This window comes from Orbicella faveolata, unplaced genomic scaffold, assembly GCF_042242905.1.
Source record: "Orbicella faveolata isolate gen_17 unplaced genomic scaffold, um_ofav_v1 contig_47, whole genome shotgun sequence".
In the NCBI taxonomy this organism is placed as follows: Eukaryota; Metazoa; Cnidaria; class Anthozoa; order Scleractinia; family Merulinidae; genus Orbicella; species Orbicella faveolata.
Window position 1 is genome coordinate 8,995,319 of NW_028301577.1, and position 18,151 is coordinate 9,013,469.

General features: G+C 38.4%; 1 protein-coding gene and 1 long non-coding RNA gene across 9 annotated transcripts in view; one reads left to right on the forward strand and one right to left on the reverse strand.

Annotated features, from left to right (window-relative positions):
• The window catches only part of LOC149097029 (uncharacterized), a 36,633-nt gene that overhangs the window by 8,504 nt on the left and 9,978 nt on the right, over positions 1-18,151 (forward strand). For 5 of the 8 annotated variants that reach the window (XM_089279623.1, XM_089279622.1, XM_089279617.1 and 2 more), the window contains 3 exons: positions 3,481-3,597; positions 9,550-9,636; positions 15,516-15,572. In XM_089279623.1, the coding sequence (XP_089135749.1) occupies positions 3,481-3,597; positions 9,550-9,636; positions 15,516-15,572 (261 nt within the window). The remainder of the gene's footprint in view (positions 1-3,480; positions 3,598-9,549; positions 9,637-15,515; positions 15,573-18,151) is intronic. The other 3 variants (XM_089279620.1, XM_089279619.1, XM_089279621.1) reach the window with 3 other exon arrangements.
• Positions 5,064-12,011, reverse strand: LOC149097030 (uncharacterized). Its single transcript, XR_016204180.1, has 2 exons — positions 11,567-12,011; positions 5,064-5,194 (listed from the first exon to the last, which is right to left on the reverse strand). It is a non-coding gene; the product is annotated as an uncharacterized LOC149097030 (long non-coding RNA).

The following is an 18,151-nucleotide window of genomic DNA, read 5'->3' on the forward strand; positions in this document are numbered from 1 at the left end:
AGCATGAAGTCAAGATGGCTGGATATTGGCCAAGTTCTTCTTTCACGTGCTCATGGACCGAGATGGAGTGGAGGTCCATAAACACGCAAAATGGCAAAAACGAGACCAATATCCAGCCATCTTGACCAAACAAGCTTGGTCAACAAATGATATGTTATATGGAAAAAGGACCCTATTTTCTTACTTATGCTTGTGCTGACATGTTATACCTGTGCTTGCGTCGCAAGTGAGGAACGGGCCTAATTTTATATCACTTTATTTAGCTTCCTGTTGCTAACAATCGCCTCATTTTATCTCCAATTTTGGAGCTTCGCTGCTTTCGGAACTTTACATCTTCAATGACATTTTCCGAAGCTGTGAACAGTGCCATTTATCACTCATTAACACCCGCTTAATGTTGACAAACAGTATATTGATGAATCTCTGTTTTTGTAGTTTGCTGTCAAAAGGCGGAAGAGTTAGTTCGTCCTCAACGAAATTTCGATATGCATGTAGACAGCCAAATTTGTATCAACACAAGCTATTCAGAAAAATTACTTGATGAATCAAATATGGTGTCCAAGTTCAAGCATGGAGGTTTAGAGCGACTTTAATTTGAAAATTGTTTATTAATCTTCGAGATTAACACAAGAAGACTTAATTTAAAGAACAAAGAAAATAAAAAAAATCTCTCCGTTTGGTAAGTGATTTCTAAGTCTTGGTCATTCTAATAACCAATCCTCTTCCAGGCTTCCACCCCGTGAGGGTTAATCAAGTCACTCAGTCAATTCATCTAAAAATAACTGTTTACTTTGGTGTTAAGGCTCGGCTCATGGCATCATTTTTTTTTTCTGCCTAAGTCTGGAATCGATCGCACGATTTGCCTAATGCATCGCTAATCCGTCACACTTTAAGAGAAAAGCAATTAGTCAATTGTGGTCTATTTCGCCACCCACTCAAGTGAGCAGCGAAATTAAACATGTCTTGAAACGTTTTAGCGCTTTGTGATCTAGACAGTCGGCAAAAAAGTGACCTCCGCATCGCGAGACAAAGGATAATGAATCGATAATTTCTCAGAAATGGCCTAAATCGGAATCCACAGTGAAAACCTGAGAAATTTGGCTAACATTCTGCGACATCCGTATTTTTTTTTAAGGATAGTTCTCATTTCTCTCGGTTTCTGATTTTGTTCATGGCCCGATTGGCAGAATTTCCAAATTTCTTCAAGTAGAAAATACAATTACTGATACTTCGTGGTTTTATTACCGTAAGTCGGTTTCTTAAAATGATATTACAGTACCTCAAAATTTTTTCGAAATCATGCTTTTTTCAGAAAATTACGAATTTTTCAATATTTTGAAATGCTCTAAAAATCTGACCTTTTAGAAATGAAACAAAATCGATGCATATCGTAATGAGGATTTAAATTAAAATACTAAATCAATAATAAAAAAAAAAATCCCGATAAAGTAATTTGCCTGGGAGCCTTTGCATTTTTTCTGTATTAGTCACATGACCATGGGCGTGGCCTGATGACGTCATCACTAGTGTTACTGATCATGAAAAAGTTAAAACACATGAAATAATTCTGAACTAACTAAAAATGATGAGGTTATATGAGAAAAATTTTCCTTAGCAACGGCTCGAAAAGATCGGTTAATGGGCCCTTAAGATAACGAAGAAAGGCTGGGAGTACTGAAGGGTCGAACTAAATGGGGGTGGGGTCAACAAGTACAAACTTGATTGAGCAATAATCACAAGACCATCACAAAACAATTTTATGACTTCGATGACAATAGCGAATTCATTGGTAATAGTCACGAGTTTCACTGGAAAATAACTTAGCCTTGCTTTCAGCGATCGGTATAAGACGTGGCATGCTTCTCGAGTTCGTCCTCTTTGTCTCCAGACCTGACACACTCAGCAAGTTCGACTATCCTCCTCCCTTCCTCCACCTCATTTATATTATGTATTTGTGATATAGGCACTTCTCCTTTTTTCTCGTGCCCTCACCTTTGCAAGAGCTTAACAAATAATAATTCGTTAATACTGTATTTCATATTAGTTTTAATCAATAAATCGGCCATTCTGCGTGGCCAAAATTTATCCCAACAACAACTTGTCTGGTTTCGATTTCTTTAAGCGCTCTAGCAAACAAAGCTCGGCTGTTGACCTAGAAAATTTGACATAGGTACAGCTTCATAGTTCACTATAATTTTGGAAACAAGGGAAGAAGACATAAAGTATATATGCTTCGAAGTGCTGGCACCTGTTTGCCTTCGAAAAGATTCTTGGCCAGATATGTCATTTGGTTTAATAAAAATTAAGAATTTGAAGGCAGAGAACATAAAATCTCAGATTCCGAGCGGTAGAAATGTCTGCGTGACACCATAACGAAACACTTTGAGCAGTCTCCAGTCTACCAAAGAGTGTTAGCCTGATGACGTATCTCAGATTTTGAGGAAGCTGATATTTTGTAAAGCAAATTTTGTCATATAAGAAATATTCACTGGGTTAAGGTTTTTAAAATCTATTGTATCCTATAGTTTGTTGCATTTTTATACGTTGCATTGATGTTCCTCCTGTTTAAATATACGGCAAAGACGTAACTAAAGCCAAGTTGTCGACGCAACCGTTTCGTGATGAAATGACTTCAAGGACTTTCGGACATTCACAAGATAATCATTAGCGTTACAAACTGAATAAATCTGCTAATGCATGTTTTGGCATCTTCCTTGTTTAACTGTGACAACTACGCTAAACAGATTTTTAAAGCACTCACGTGACGCCACGTGCCGTGTGCCACGTGAGTCCCATACTTTCGTGAAATTCAAACCTTCGTTTCTTTCGTGAGTATTGACTAATCATTCTTTCCATTGACCTTTTAGGGGTTGTTACTATTTTCAAGCAAGCATCTGAGCATGTAATATTCAAGTAGCTGAAGTGGAATAATAGATTATTGAATCAACTTCTCGAATGAATAAATAAGGAATAGTAAAAATAGACATTGAACTATCGTGGACTGTAAGAAACGTCGAAATAAACACCGAGGCTAAAGAAGACAGAGATAACATCAGTCTGACAACAACTTTTCAGAGTGACAGTAACAGCGTCAAAAACAATACTCGAAATTGTCGGAAAAGGTGTGAAGGGTGGCATAACAAGTTTTAAACCAGCGTGAATGTCATAGCTACGCCATCAAGGAAAATATGTAAATCTTTATTTACACTAGGAAGTAATTACGCTGCACGTTCGCAGAAGTAAAAGCCAGTAAACAAAGTAAACCCAAACGAAGATCAAACGCAACTGAAGAGGTTTATCTTAGAAAGCAAGCGATTCATAAGATTGTAAGTTTCGGCCATGCCAGATGATGAACTTGGAGTATAAAGCCAACATGGAAGTGATGACCAAGCAACCGTGAGTTATTCTTCAAATACAGCAAACTCTAGTTTAGTCAGTTTACAATGCACTTTCAAAACCTCTGCTTTTCTTTTCTCACAGCAACGTAAACTGGTGGAATTTCAGCTAATGTGGCACAGAAAGAGGCCAGAGTTTTTCCAAGCCAATGAGTTAACATCGAGATTCACGAATAAAATACGGCCAAGAAGAACATGTGAAGTAAGTAAGTTAGTAGGAACTGTTGGTTTTACAAGCAGCTGAAACTGTTGCGTTGAAGGAATCAATGGATCCGGGTACCTCTCTTTTATATGTATAACAGGAAATGAAGAAATTATTAATCATTATAGGAATGACCAAAGGCTTTCGTAAAACATAACAAGATCTAATGCGCAAATAATAATAATAAATAATCTACAACAAAGTTAGAAATTGTGATCGCTACAAAGATATCAGAGAACAATGAACAAAAGACATCTTAAGCGAATTCTAGAATTATGGCCTTGTCGATGCTTTTGACAAAATGGTTGTTATTAAAATACGTCCACTGGTAACAAAGGGGAAGTAATTACGCTATAATTAGACACATATTTCAAGACCACTGAAAAGGCTCTACGTCACGCCGGACAAATTTAGCGCTATTTCGTTTCTAGTGAGCTTCGCTCCGGGGCTTCGCTTCGGCCTCTTTTTTCTCATCAGAATTTTTTGGCTGCAACAAGGATCTTCACGCCACGCGCTTGGGGGGCTTGTTTCTCTCAATAACCTTTCAACAGAATCAATTTTGCGCGGTAGCATTTGTTTCTTCGGCCGCTCTCTTCGCTACTGTTCAATTTTGAATTTCTCCCAAAACGGCAGTGGGAATGGGGCAAGAGTTCTTTGTCAATATATCTTTAGCTTTTATTGCGATAAAATATTTTTTCTCAGCGTGAGTTGTGATGTTAAGCCGCAGCGAGAGATCTAACCGAGTTTAAAGGACCCTAATCACCTTTCGCCATTTTGGATGCCATCGAAGTTATTGATATTGCATGGTGAAGCGAAATCTTATTGCTTTACTGTAAGTTGTGTTCCTAAAAGTATGTTTAATTATCTTTGGTAGTTTCACAGTGATTTCCTTCGTTTTGACATTCTCCGAATAAAATATAATAGCCAAACTCTCTCTTGTAAACATAACCAAAGGTGTGACTGACTAAGATCCTTAGCGTCCGGACGACAGAGCGGCGGCTGAAATCAAGGTTTCAGATTTAGAGTCCTTCGAAACTCTTATCGTCAAACGAAAACGAAGCAAGATTTTTGCCGTTTCCAGGTGTCGAGCACGTCAAGCATGTTCTAGTTTCTAAAACGTATTAAGGAAAGGTAAATTATAACTAATATAAAATAAGAATTCTTCACGTATTCCATTGAAATCCCCCGAAATACTGCCCTGTCTTCCAAAGGAAATTTGTAAACAAAGCTATAATCCCTTATTCCACAAAAGCTTTTACCATCGTCAGTTACTCCAGAGTATTCCCTGGCAATGCTCAAAGTTGGCCTGATTCAGACTTAGCAACTAAATTTGCACTTTCTTAGCCTTTTATGGAAGCTGTCACGGTTCTAGAAGTGTATTTTATCTTAGTGTGTTTCGACATGTACGTTTCCCAAAATTTCAATGGATAGAGATCAAGTGCTATATACTGCTGGCTCCTTTTATAAAAAAAAAGAGAGTGTATGCTTTATTCCTGAATAAAATAATACCAGGAAGGAAAGACATTTAGAACAGTGATAGTGTCAACTCACCAAGTTTACAGCGAATTTCAAGGGCACTCTAGAATGATGTTGTTTGCTGAAATAATTCAATAGAAGTTAATGTCGGGAACTTTCCAAACAACGCCTTTCAAAACGAATCATGCATTAAGGAACAACTGACATTCCTGAATGATTTGTACTATTAATTAACAGTTAAATGTTTTCTTTACGTCTTTAACATAGATTACAATGTTTCGCACAAGGTACAGAAAGCTACCCTATAGTTTTCAGAATTTGAAATCAAAATCTTTTTCAAATAACATAAAGTTTAACAATTTATCGTGAGTAGTCTCATGTAGCACTGACTACACGTTCCGTCTCAGTCACGTTTATAGAAAAAGACCCTGAGGATAGGAACCTATTGACACAAAGCCTCAGCAGTCAAAACAGGAAAACAGGTATTTTACTTAACATGCTAATCATGTAAAGGCAATTATGTAAAGGATAGTACCAGGTTTATTTCATAACAACCGTCGTTATTTTCAGTTATTCCACTATTTCTAAATCAGTTTTGTTTGAAATGACACATGTTGCTGTAGAAGCACAAATTATAAAAGTAGTAAACTGAAAAAAAAGACAGTAATTTTGTTCACAGGTTAAATCCACTCATGTATGAAAACAATGATATTTCAAACATAAAAGTGAGGCCTGCCTCGTCCTCCCTCTCCAACCCACGCTTTCTCTCCATTTGATAGTAGCGGTTTTAATGAGCAATAAATCTTTACCTGTGACGTCTCTGGATAAATTTGTTTTATACCACAAACAGATGGATATTAAAGTTATATAACTCTTAAAAGGCGGTAAGAAAAATGATTTCAACAGTCGCATTGCTAAAGAAAATCAAATCTATCTTGTCATACATATGTTGCGATTTATACAAAGGACTAATGTTAAGGTCAATTTTGAATCCGAGGACAACTAGAACAGCTTTCAGGGATTATTACTTTTAGTTTTATATATACATGTAATTCTCAAAAAATCACAGGAAAGTCGTAAATTACTGAAATAAGAGTGACCTGTCTGGCTTTGTGAGTAATCGGTCAATCGAAAGGATCCTCTGGTTCTCTTTTTATCCCAATGTGACGTTTTTCTGACACGATTATCGAAAGTAAAATATAATTTCCGTAAAGCATTTTAGACTTGCTCTTATCGTTTAGTACAGTGGAAACACGATTTTACGATCACCGATTTTTGGATATTCCCGATTAAACCATCGACATTCTGTGTCCTGGCAGAAGTTACGGTAAATTGTATGGAGCAGAATCCCGAGTTAACAATAATTAATATCACATACCGTAAAAGAGACACAAGCACCTAGCAATTACAAGAATATATGCACACAACATTCTCAGAACTTATACACGCTGCGAAAACTGTGCATGTTATGTTTCGGTTGTTGCATTTGTGATTCATTTGCCCATTGCACTCAGTACTGTAAATAAAATAAGTAAAATACATACAGGACGGGTATCATGTTGCGGAAACCGTCTTATTGGTTTTATTAATTGCACTTGGAAAAATTAATCATTGACCATATCCCGATATAACGATATTTATATTAGTTTCTTTGCCGGCAAATCTTTAAATTGTGAGTTCGTTTTCCAACGATATCCCAGCCGCCTGATAGCAGAAAGATTAAAAATCGCATAGGAATAAAACAAGTGTATTCACGAGCTAATGGGGGCGTGATGGCTTCATGTTTAGTGCGCTCGTCTCCGGATCGAGCGGTCCGGGTTCGAGCCCTGGCCGGGGACATTGTGTTGTGTTCTTGGGCAAGACGCTTTACTCTCACAGTGCCTCTCTCTACCCACGTGTATAAATGGGTACCGGCGAACTTAATGTTGGGGGTAACCCTGCGATGGACTAGCATTCCATCCAGGGGAGAGTAGAAATACTCCTAGTCGCTTCATGCAACAGAAACCGGGATAAGCTCCGGCCTGATGGGCCACTAGGCCCGTATGCAGACTTAACCTTCACCTTACCTTATTCAAGAGCTAATAATATAAAAGATATATACTTATAAATACGACTGTTTACCTGACTTCACTACAGTTTTTCACTTGCTCTGTATGTCTGGTCACGGGACAAACGCAGCTCTACTTCGCGTTTAGTGAGCTTTGTTTACACCGGGGTTTTTTCCTTCACTATTTTCCTTTAAGAAGCAAAAATCATCACGCCACACCCAAGAGATTGCTGTTGAACTTACAACTACAATCAATTTTGTGTACTTGTTTTGTCGGTCTGTGTGCACAGGATACAGGACTGCTCTCCGCTCGTTTGTTCTTCGTTCGCTCCAGGTAGTTACACTCTTTTCTTTTTTTTTATAAGAATATACTTTTTTAAGAACATCGAGGCTGAAATATGCAAAATTTTAAGAATATTTTTTTAAGAATAAACCCGAGGCTGAGATTTTGAAAAGAATATAATTTTGTGTGTTAAAAATTTGTAAGTACAATACAATTATGTTTTGAACGAAATCGTAGAAAAAATATTCCTTTCTCAAAACAGCAAAAGTAAGCATAAAAAATAGCACTAGCCGTATGTTTGGTGCTTATTATATCTCCGCAAGAGGCTACGTGCGTGATACCAGGCTTTGATGCCCGCAAGCTGGCTCCAAAATTACTTTACCATCATCCAGACACCAAATACATTCGAAAACAGAAATGTTATACGCTATTATCTAAGAATATTTATAAGAATATTTTCCGCCTAAAATCGGCAGAAAAATACATGAAAATAAGAATATTCAGGCTCGGCCGGAAAAAAAAAACAATATTCTTATAAAAAAAAAAGTGTATGGAAGGAAACAAATCCGCGATAGTGATTTTATTTTCTCGAAAACAAGCCATTAAAAAAATACCTTTTTTAATATAGTAATTCCTTTGACTATCAAAGCTTTGTTCGTCGGCTTGTGAAAGATCAAAACACCGTTGAATAATCTTTGCCAAATGTCGTCCAGCCCACTCTAAGCAGGAGAAATTTGAATTTCTCAACACGTTTTGGAAACATTAATATTGTTAAGAAGATTATCAACGGCGATCCAATTATTGAACACTGCCTTAAAATTTTTATCATTAAAATAGTTTTTTTCCATCTGACTGGGGGCATCTCTTTATTCCATGTGAAATGTTTACTAAGGATCTTCTGTCAAGTAAAAATATATAAGGGAAGAATTGAGACAGGGACGCGGAAATTTAAAAACGTCTTATCTGTTAAGAGATGTATGCAGTAGGCCCGAGGGAGACAGAAAACGAGTTAATGAAACTATGTTACCATACAGGAATGTTTTTAGCGCGCAAGGTCATCCATAATACAAAAGATGCTGACCTCACGGAAACGTATGATTTACACGAGGCCTATAGGAAATAAATAAGAGCGACGATCTGCAGTCTTCATCAGTACTTGAAGAAGGTATTGGATATCTCGCCCGGATCCGTCCTCGAAAGTTCCAGTTATATCCTAAACGACCCCGAACTCTTGTCTCACGTTCTTCCGCCATGTTGGAATGACAAATAGAGGGGAAAACCTCTGACGCTGGCTGACTGCTGGCGCAAGTAACATGTGACAAATATATATTTTTTTTCATTTTTCTGATCTGGACTCGATGATGATTCTTGTATTTGCAAACAGCTCCGGAATTGTAAAAAAAATTTTGTGGATGCAATAACTTTATTAAGACTTGTACTAATTTTTTAGATTTGATAAAGTGTTTTAAAATGATTTCTAAAAAACATTGCGATAAAAAGAATTTTTTCGGATTTTGACTGAAATATATTTTGGGATTGTCCCTTATCGGCTTCCGTACGGGAACCATTAATATGTCTTGAATAAAGTAATAATGAGTATAGATAATGGACATTGAACTATTGAGGACAATAACAAAAAGGTGCTATAGTCCCCGAGGCTAAAGTTTAGAGAACAAACATCAGTCTGACAGCAACTTTTAAGAGCGACAGTAACAGCGCCAAACACAATATTCGAAGTTCTCGGGAAACGTGGGAAGGTAATATAACAAGCTCAATTTAGTTTCCCTGGTTCGTTAAAACCCGTTAAACCAGCGTGACTCCCTTGAACGTCATAGCTGCACCAACAAGGAAAATGTGTAAAACTGCGTTTCAGTACACCGGGAAGTAAATACGACGCGCTTTCGTAGAAAGTAATATCGATCGTCAGACTTGAAAAGCCTGGAAACAAAATAAACCCAAGCGAAGATCAAAGGCAATCTTGAAGAGGTTTATCAGAGAGCAAGTGATTGTAAGTTTCGGCCATGCCAGATGATAAGCTTAGAGTAGAAGACCACAAATGCCAACAATGACCCAGCAAACGTGAGTTATTGTTTTGATACAGTAAACAAACGCACTTTCAAAATCTCTGCTTTTCTTTCCCTCGCAGAAACGTAAACTGGTGGGATTTCAGTTAACAGCGACAACATTCACGATTAAAATACGACGAATTACGAAGTATTCATGTGAAATAAGGGTAAGTTAGCGGCCTGGTTGATAGACACTGTTGGTTTCTCAAGCAGCTAAGACTGTTTACGTTGAAAGCCATTGCATTCCAGTCTTTATTTTCAATTAGCGGATCCCAAGTACTCTCATGTTAGGAATTAAAGAAATGAATCGTTGCAATAACAAGATTAAATTCTATTCTATATTCAAGATTGATGTACTGTAAGCAAATATGGATTACCTAGGACCGATTAAGAATTAAAACACAGACAAGCTGTTGGCAAACTTCGATCGGGTATTCATGGAATCTGGACGCCCACTGCGTGGTAGACTGTGTAGTTTGGCGGTTTCAGCAGTTTTTTAAGCAATTTGAGCGCGAGCGCACAAAGTGGCGAAGCCGCGAAGCAATTTTTTTAAGCGATTTGAGCCGACCGCACAAAGCGTCTCTCTTCCAGGCGAATACTAGAATTATGACCTTCTCGATGAGAACAACAAATGGTCTTCTTATTAAATAATGTGGACAGAACCCAAGCAACTTTGTTTCCAAAACAATGCATATAAAATGAACTAATAACAGCAGACCACGTTACAAGTCATAACAAAACCTCTGTTTTTCTAGGAATAACTTCTATACATGTACCTAGACATTTTTTTGGACTGTCAGTGATTTTCAAACCTTTTCGACCCGAGCGCATGTTTTATTGGCAGATACTGCTGACCACGGCGCTATGGAAACAATTGCGTCTCAAATTTCTTCGTTCGACGACAACAAATTTTAAGGCGTCTTCTTGTTCCAGCCTGTTCACAGCCGTTTCTTGCTCTTTTTGTTTCTCTCCTAGTTCACCAGCGGCTTTCATTTTTCTCGCGCCCTCGACAGTCTTTTATGAGAGATTATGGAACATTTATGAAAAAACTGAAGAAATCAACGTGCGATCTCTACTGCCAGGGAGAAGACCGTGATGAAGAAAGAAAGCTGAGTGAGAAGACGAATAAATCATTTAAATCTAATGTAAGCTTAAAATGATGAAAACAATAAAGTTTTACCATTAAAGTTTCATTTTTGTTTTTCATAAGGCTTTCGAAGAAGCAAAGTTTTCTTTTGGGGTGTGCCGTTTTTGGCGCTTGGCCAAAATTCTCATTCTTCCTGACGATTATTCAAAAGAAACGTCTGGTTTAATCGAACTTGGTAAGAAAGTTCACAAAGGGTGTGAAATGTTAGTGTGTGTGTGGCTTTTGCTTCAAACCATTCCTTGTGTGAAATCCGGCTGGAGTTTGCGCGAAAGAAAATAGTTTGCTCATCGCAAGATGAGAGGCGTTACCAAGATATTAATTCCTAGGCTAGAATTACTATGAAAAGCTCGTTGCATCTTATGTGTTTCTGAACTTTTCTTCCATCAAGCTATTCAGGATCATTTTTACATCAACTGAGGTAATGTCATCGATGACTACGAGAAAAAAGAATCCACAAAAAGTTAACGTAGAAGTCACTTTCGTTTTCTTCATCCTGCAAAGCAAGATGTTTGTCTTTCTTGTGAACGTTCATTTTATCCGAGATTTGCGAACAGATCGGCATCGCACTTTAAAACCTACTTAAAAATGGTGCCTCAGTGAAAACTAGACTGAAATGGTATGGATAATTACGAAAAGAAATCGAAAATCTGTGCACGGCGATCATTTTCGTTTTGCCTTCCGCCCTCCTGATCAAGAGCTTCGTCTGCACGGTGAACGCTCATTTATCGGAATTTGACAAACAAACTGTAATCCCACTTTTAACCTTGCTACAAATGGTAGTTTAGTTCCGTGTTCTTTGCTTTATGTGCAGGGTTTACTGTAGAAACCAGGAAAACGCATTGTCGTCATCTTGACAATGATAAGCAACATTGAAATTCCCTACAAAAGCTTGAGATAGTTTGTGGAAAAGAATACCTCGAAAAATGGTCTATTCTGCTGCTTTTCCTTACCTTAATTCGGCCTTCAGTTGCACTGCCCGATGTTTCTGTCGATTGGTAGATAAGAGTGAATATCCGTTTCCTTCCACGAGCAGAAGCGATGTATGACCAGAGCGATGTTTTGACGCGTTTTATATCCCCCAAAGAATTCCTGCTTCTTGGAATTGAAAATTGACGCTGTCTCTCAAACAAAAGCGGAAATATGAGAGGTGTGTGTCAGCTGACTTTGAGAGCTGGGGCGCGCAATGAATGCTTTAGCTTAATTTAGTACAGGCTTTGTATTCTATTCTATTCTTTCTATTTGATTTCCAGTGCTAGGTTTTACTCCGTGTAATGTTTTTCTGGAAAGTCGTTTCATTCAAAATTTAACAATGTTCATTTGTATGAGTATAAGTGAGTTAAAAACAACTCTTCAATATGATCTAAAATAGGCAATTACATACGAAACCTCAAGAGGTTTAGTGCACCAATAATTGTGATGGGCGTCTTAGCAAATAATTATTGACACCTGCCAGTCATATTGGGCTCCACCTATCCACGTGAATCTTGTGATCATCCGATCCTTTCTTGTTTTGAAATAATCAAACCGAGAAAGCAAATGCCAACAACAGCTAAAACAAACTACCTTATAAATAGACTTAGCACGTTTTCATTTGAAATTCTAGGAAACAAAGTTTATTCAGCGTTTTATTCTCGTCACCCACCAATATCAATGTTGGGATGGATCCCCCCCTTCCGCTTTGGACTACATGCATGATTATAGTTTTAATCCCATAGTGTCCGGGGGGGGGGGAATCGAGTGAGCGAGGCTTCAGGCGGTCGCAGTGATTGAATCTACGGTTGAATTCCTAGTGCGTGATCAATCGAATGAAAACTATAGCGCGGTACTTCCAAATGGTACTTTTATTATTCTGTAAAAGGCGGTTCTAACTTTTAACTTCGCGGACCAATCTCTGATGTGTGACCGGCAATCAGATTAAAACTATCGAGGGGTAAAGGTAAAACCGCGCCTTACGGCTACCCCGTTAATACGGTCACTTTATTTTGGCCCAAACAAAAACTTAGTCAGTCATAACCCCGTTGATAAGGCCAGATCTTCGTGGCCCATTGGTGACTGTATTAACGGGGTTCCACTGTACTTTCATGTCGCATCGTTTTCTTTACAAAAATCAAATCTGTTTTCCGCATTTTTACCACCCACACTTGAGGTTGAAGGAACTAAATAGTATAACTCGGAATAAACGGACGTTGGATACTGATTAGAGATCTATTCAAAGAAAAGAGGACAAGGAATCAAGCCAAGAAAACGTGCAACGTTTCAGCGCTTTTGAATAGCCGGCATGCTTATTCAAATCTCGAAATCTCAGGATTAAGTGGACATGAAAATTTGCCATTCGGAAATAAATTTCCTTGAAAATTTAACGATTTCTTAATGGTCTAGGTACTTTATTATTCAACTAAACTCCCTGACATTTTGCAAATTAATTTCGACCTGTTTACCTCATTTCTGAAAACAGTAATCTAGTTCCTTGTAATGGTAACGCTAATTAACTGATTGATGATGCTAGTGATTACCGTTTTTGTTATTGTGCTATGTACGTCACAGATCACTTGCCTGACCGCAAATAACGCCATTTCTTGACCGCTTCACTCATCGCGTACGTTTCTAAGAATTTCGTCCATGTGAAATAAGCTTGCTGTACGAGGAAGTAAAAGTAAAGTGAGAGAATTGTTTAGGGAACATTTTGTCCATGTACACCAACATTTCCTTGTCTGTTCTCAAGCACAACATCGAGAAAACCACAATCTCAAATATTATAAGTAGATTGGACTGGACATCACTGCCCTCTTTAATCTTTTCCAATTGATCGCGAGTTAAGCTTTTTCAATTTTCTAGGAAATATCTCGTTTGTCTTCCGTTTCAGCTCTAACGACATTTTAAGCCGAAACTTGTACGCTGTTGTCCCGGTTTTTTACGAGTCGTGCGTAAACTTTAGCTGATCTCGCACGAAACATTTTCAATAACGAGGAAAAGGATTTTTGAGATTGTCTCTTTGACGAAAATCTAATTTCGCACTAAAGGTCGCGTGAATTCCGCCTCAGCGAATGTTTTTAAGTTTTTTTTTTTCAGAATGGTTACTCCGCCAGACTATCTTAGACATGCTCTAACGACAATGTCGTTTCATCCGGAACGTCACGCTTAGCGGAACGTTGAAGCTGTTTGTGATTCCTCCGCTCAACATTTTGGCTGATTAACAGATCATCTCTGGTCAGGTTAACAAACTGGCTGTATCTGTCACAGTTAACTTCAATTATTCAAGTTAGTTCACTGAAACTTTGACTATTTCTTTACAGTTTAAATATGACCGCAATTAAGATATGTGTCATTTTTTTCCTGACAGTTACTTGATTTCTTTTTCCTTTCTAAGTGTGATCGCAATTAAAAATATCTGTCGTTTCTTTCTTTCGCCTTTTAGCTATTTCAACTCATAATTCGAGCCTTGATTTCTATTCAGGTCCCGTCAACATTACGCCAGAGGAATTTGAAAACGGACGGTTTCACTTTGAAAACGCATCGAATGTTTTCCGTCCACATCACACTGGAGGAATATTAAAACGCAGCAATCACAGATCATTTTGCATTTCTCGAGCAAGGAAATATCCCGATTAACGTAACGCCACCGTTTTCGAAAAGCTTCATTAATTTTCAAAATGTTTCACGTCCACAATAAAACGCAAGGCCGGCGTTTTCAAATTCCTCCGGTTTGCAGAGCGTTTTCAAAAAGTTCCGTTTTCGTGATGGATTTGTGTGGACGGTAGGCCAGTAACCAGAGAAATGAAGCTCCGTTTTCAAATTCCTTCGGCGTAGTATGGCCGGGTTTTCTGAAAGTTGCTAATTTTTATTCCACATTTTTACCGTTATATTCTCTTACCTCTCCCTTTCCTGTCTTAGTCGAGTTCGATGGAAACTGAGCAAGGTAGGCGAGGCTATCAGCGCTTACAGAAAAGTGCAAGCAAACCAACAGAAAAATATACCAAAATGCTCTTAACTACGCCTCATATCTCACCTAGATAATTAATTATAAGACTGATTACGCCAAACTGAAAAAAAGCGGAATGTAACGGTAGCGTATAATAACATGACACCGAACTAACAGACTTCCGGTCAGATTTGGAAAGCAAACACAGTGAATATGGAATACAACGACATGATCACCACCCTGAGAGATCGTTAAGTTCTGAAGTAAAAACCCAAGTTACTTTTGGATTTAAAACGTCTATCATATGTTCGAGTCTTTGTCCACTTTTGGACGGTCGCTGTGTATGGGTTATTGACCAAGCGTGAGGTCAACATGGCTAGATATCGGCCAAGTTCTTTATTTGCGTGTTTATGAACCAAGACGGAGTCGAGGTCCATAAACACGCAAAAATGACAAAAACGAGACCAATATCCAGCCATCTTGACCAAACAAGCTTGGTCAACAAATGATATGTTATATGGAAAAAGAACCCTATTTTCTTACTTATGCTTCTGCTAACATGTTATACTTGTGCTTGCGTCGCAAGTGAGGAACGGGCCTAATTTTATATCACTTTATTTAGCTTCCTGTTGCTAACAATCGCCTCATTTTATCTCCAATTTTGGAGCTTCGCTGCTTTCGGAACTTTACATCTTCAATGACATTTTCCGAAGTTGTGAAGAGTGCAATTTATCACTCATTAGCACCCGCTTAATGTTGACATAACAGCATATTGATGAATTTCTATTTTTGTAGTTTGCTGTCAAAAGGCGGAAGAGTTAGTTCGTCCCCAACGAAATTTCGATATGCACGTAGACAGCCAAATTTGTATCAACACAAGCTATTCAGAAAAATTACTTGATGAATCAAATATGGTGTCCAAGTTCAAACAAGTAAGTTTAGAACGACTTTAATTTGAAAATTGTTTATTAATCTTCCAGATTAATACAAGAAGACTTCATTTAAAGAACAAAGAAATAAAAAGATCTCTCCGTTTGGTAAGTGATTTCTAAGTCTTGGTCATTCCAATAACCAATCCTCTTCCAGGCTTCCATCCCGTGAGGGTTAATCAAGTCATTCAGTCAATTCATCTAAAAATAACTGTTTAATTTAGTGCCAAGGCTCGGGTCATGGCATCATTTTTTTTTTTTTGCCTAAGTCTGGAATCGATCGAACGATTTGCCTAATGCATCGCTAATCCGTCGCACTTTAAGAGAATAGCATTTAGTCAATTGCGGTCCCTTTCGCCACCCACTCAAGTGAGCAGCGAAATAGACCAATTTCGATATAATAAAATTCAGCCTTAAACAATAGACCTCAGCACGAGACTCGTGGGAATAACTACAGAGTTTGTGGGTTTTATTCCCCAGAGCCTCGTGCTGAGGTCTATTGTTTAAGGCTGAATTTTAATAAATCGAAATTGGTCTATTAAACATGTCTTGATACGTTTTAGTGCTTTGTGATCCAGACAGTCGGCAAAAACGTGACTTACGCATCGCGAGACAAAGGATAATGAATCGATAATTTCTCAGAAATGGCCTAAATCGGAATCCACGGTGAAAACCTGAGAAATCTGGCTAACATTCTGCGACATCCGTATTTTTTTGTTAAGGATAGTTCTCATTTCTCTTGGTTCCTGATCTTGTTTAGGGCCCGATTGGCAGAATTTCCAAATTTCTTAAAGGAGAAAATACAATCACTGATACTTCGTGGTTTTATTACCGTAAGTCGGTTTCTTATAATGAAATTACAGTACCTCAAAATTTACTTCAACACATCCTCCTGCAAATCGCAGGTTCTGGTGATTGTATATACATATTCTCATAACTAACCTCCATACCATTCTCTTAGCGCTACCTAGGAGAATTTGTCAGTACATCTAGATGTTTTTTCTTTAATGTTTGCCTTGATTATTTCCTAAAAACCGAGCCTTTAGCTCTATTAATATTCCTATATATATTACGATTGAAGGCTTAAATGTGAATATGGTTAAACGAAAATGCCTTCGAAAAAGTCTCGTTATTTTACAGAGCACATTAAAATTCAGATCACGGACAGGCTGAAGGGGTTGACACACCTCTCTGAAGTTTGTTTTGCTCATAATGCTCCGCCTTTAAACGTGAGGGGCTGCTGCCACGTGAAACTTCGAATCAGCCAAGCGAGAAATTCTTAGTTGAGTTTTCCCGCGTAGCGGTCCGCTTATCTGGCAACGCACTGGATCGACATCGGTTAGCTTTCTCAATAATTATGAAGGCTAAAGGTGTAAAATGATGACGAGTAAAGCGTTTTCTCATCAGTTGCGATATTTCAAAGAATGCCGGCTAAGAACACAAAAATAGCACGGCCAATTAACGTCAGAATTGACATTCTTGTCTTTGTTTTTCCAGGAATTCTTTTGAACAACTATGTTAGTTTGACGAGCTAAAAAACAAGACACTTGACCCATGTCCGCGGCTACGAAATAAAAACGAAAATCAGTATTCGATTTGCCAGCGGCAGGATAACATTGCAAAATTGTATCTTCGATCGTGAACGAGAAGAAACTTGAATTGTATCCAGAATCCCGGTGGAGGGGGGGGGGGGGGGAGGTAGTCTTCTCCGCGGCCGTTGTTGGGGATGTCACGCAACGCTCCCCCTGTTAGGGGGAGCGTTGCGTGACATCCCAAAAAACGACTGCGGAGGAGACTAGGGGGGCGGGCGGGGTGGAGTAATGGGCCGAGAACGACCAGAAACTGTTCGAGGAAAAGGATTTTTGAGTTTGTCTCTTTGACGAAAATCTAATTTCGCACTAAAGGTCGCGTGAATTCCGCCTCGGCGAATGTTTTTAAGTTTGTTTTTTCAGAATGGTTACTCCGCCAGACTATCTTAGACATGCTCTAACGACAATGTCGTTTCATGCCGAACGCCAGGCTTAGCGGAACGTTGAAGCTGTTTGTGATTCCTCCGCTCAACATTTTGGCTGAATAACAGATCATCTCTGATCAAGTCAACAAACTGGCTGTATTTGTTCACAGTGTACTTCAATATTCAAGTTAGTTCACTGAAACTTTGACTATTTCTTCACAGTTTAAGTATGACCGCAATTAAGATATATGTCATTTTTTTCCTGACACTTACTTGATTTCTTTTTCCTTTCTAAGTGTGACCGCAATTAAAAATATCTGTCGTTTCTTTCTTTCGCCTTTTAGCTATTTCAACTCATAATTCGAGCCTTGATTTCTATTCAGGTCGCGTCAACATTACGCCGGAGGAATTTGAAAACGGACGGTTTCACTTTGAAAACGCATCGAATGTTTTCCGTCCACATCACACTGGAGGAATATTAAAACGCAGCAATCACAGATCATTTTGCATTTCTCGGGCAAGGAAATATCCCGATTAACGTAACGCCATCGTTTTCGAAAAGCTTCATTAATTTTCAAAATGTTTCACGTCCACAATAAAACGCAAGGCCGGCGTTTTCAAATTCCTCCGGTTTGCAGAGCGTTTTCAAAAAGCTCCGTTTTCGTGATGGATTTGTGTGGACGGTAGGCCAGTAACCAGAGAAATGAAGCTCCGTTTTCAAATTCCTTCGGCG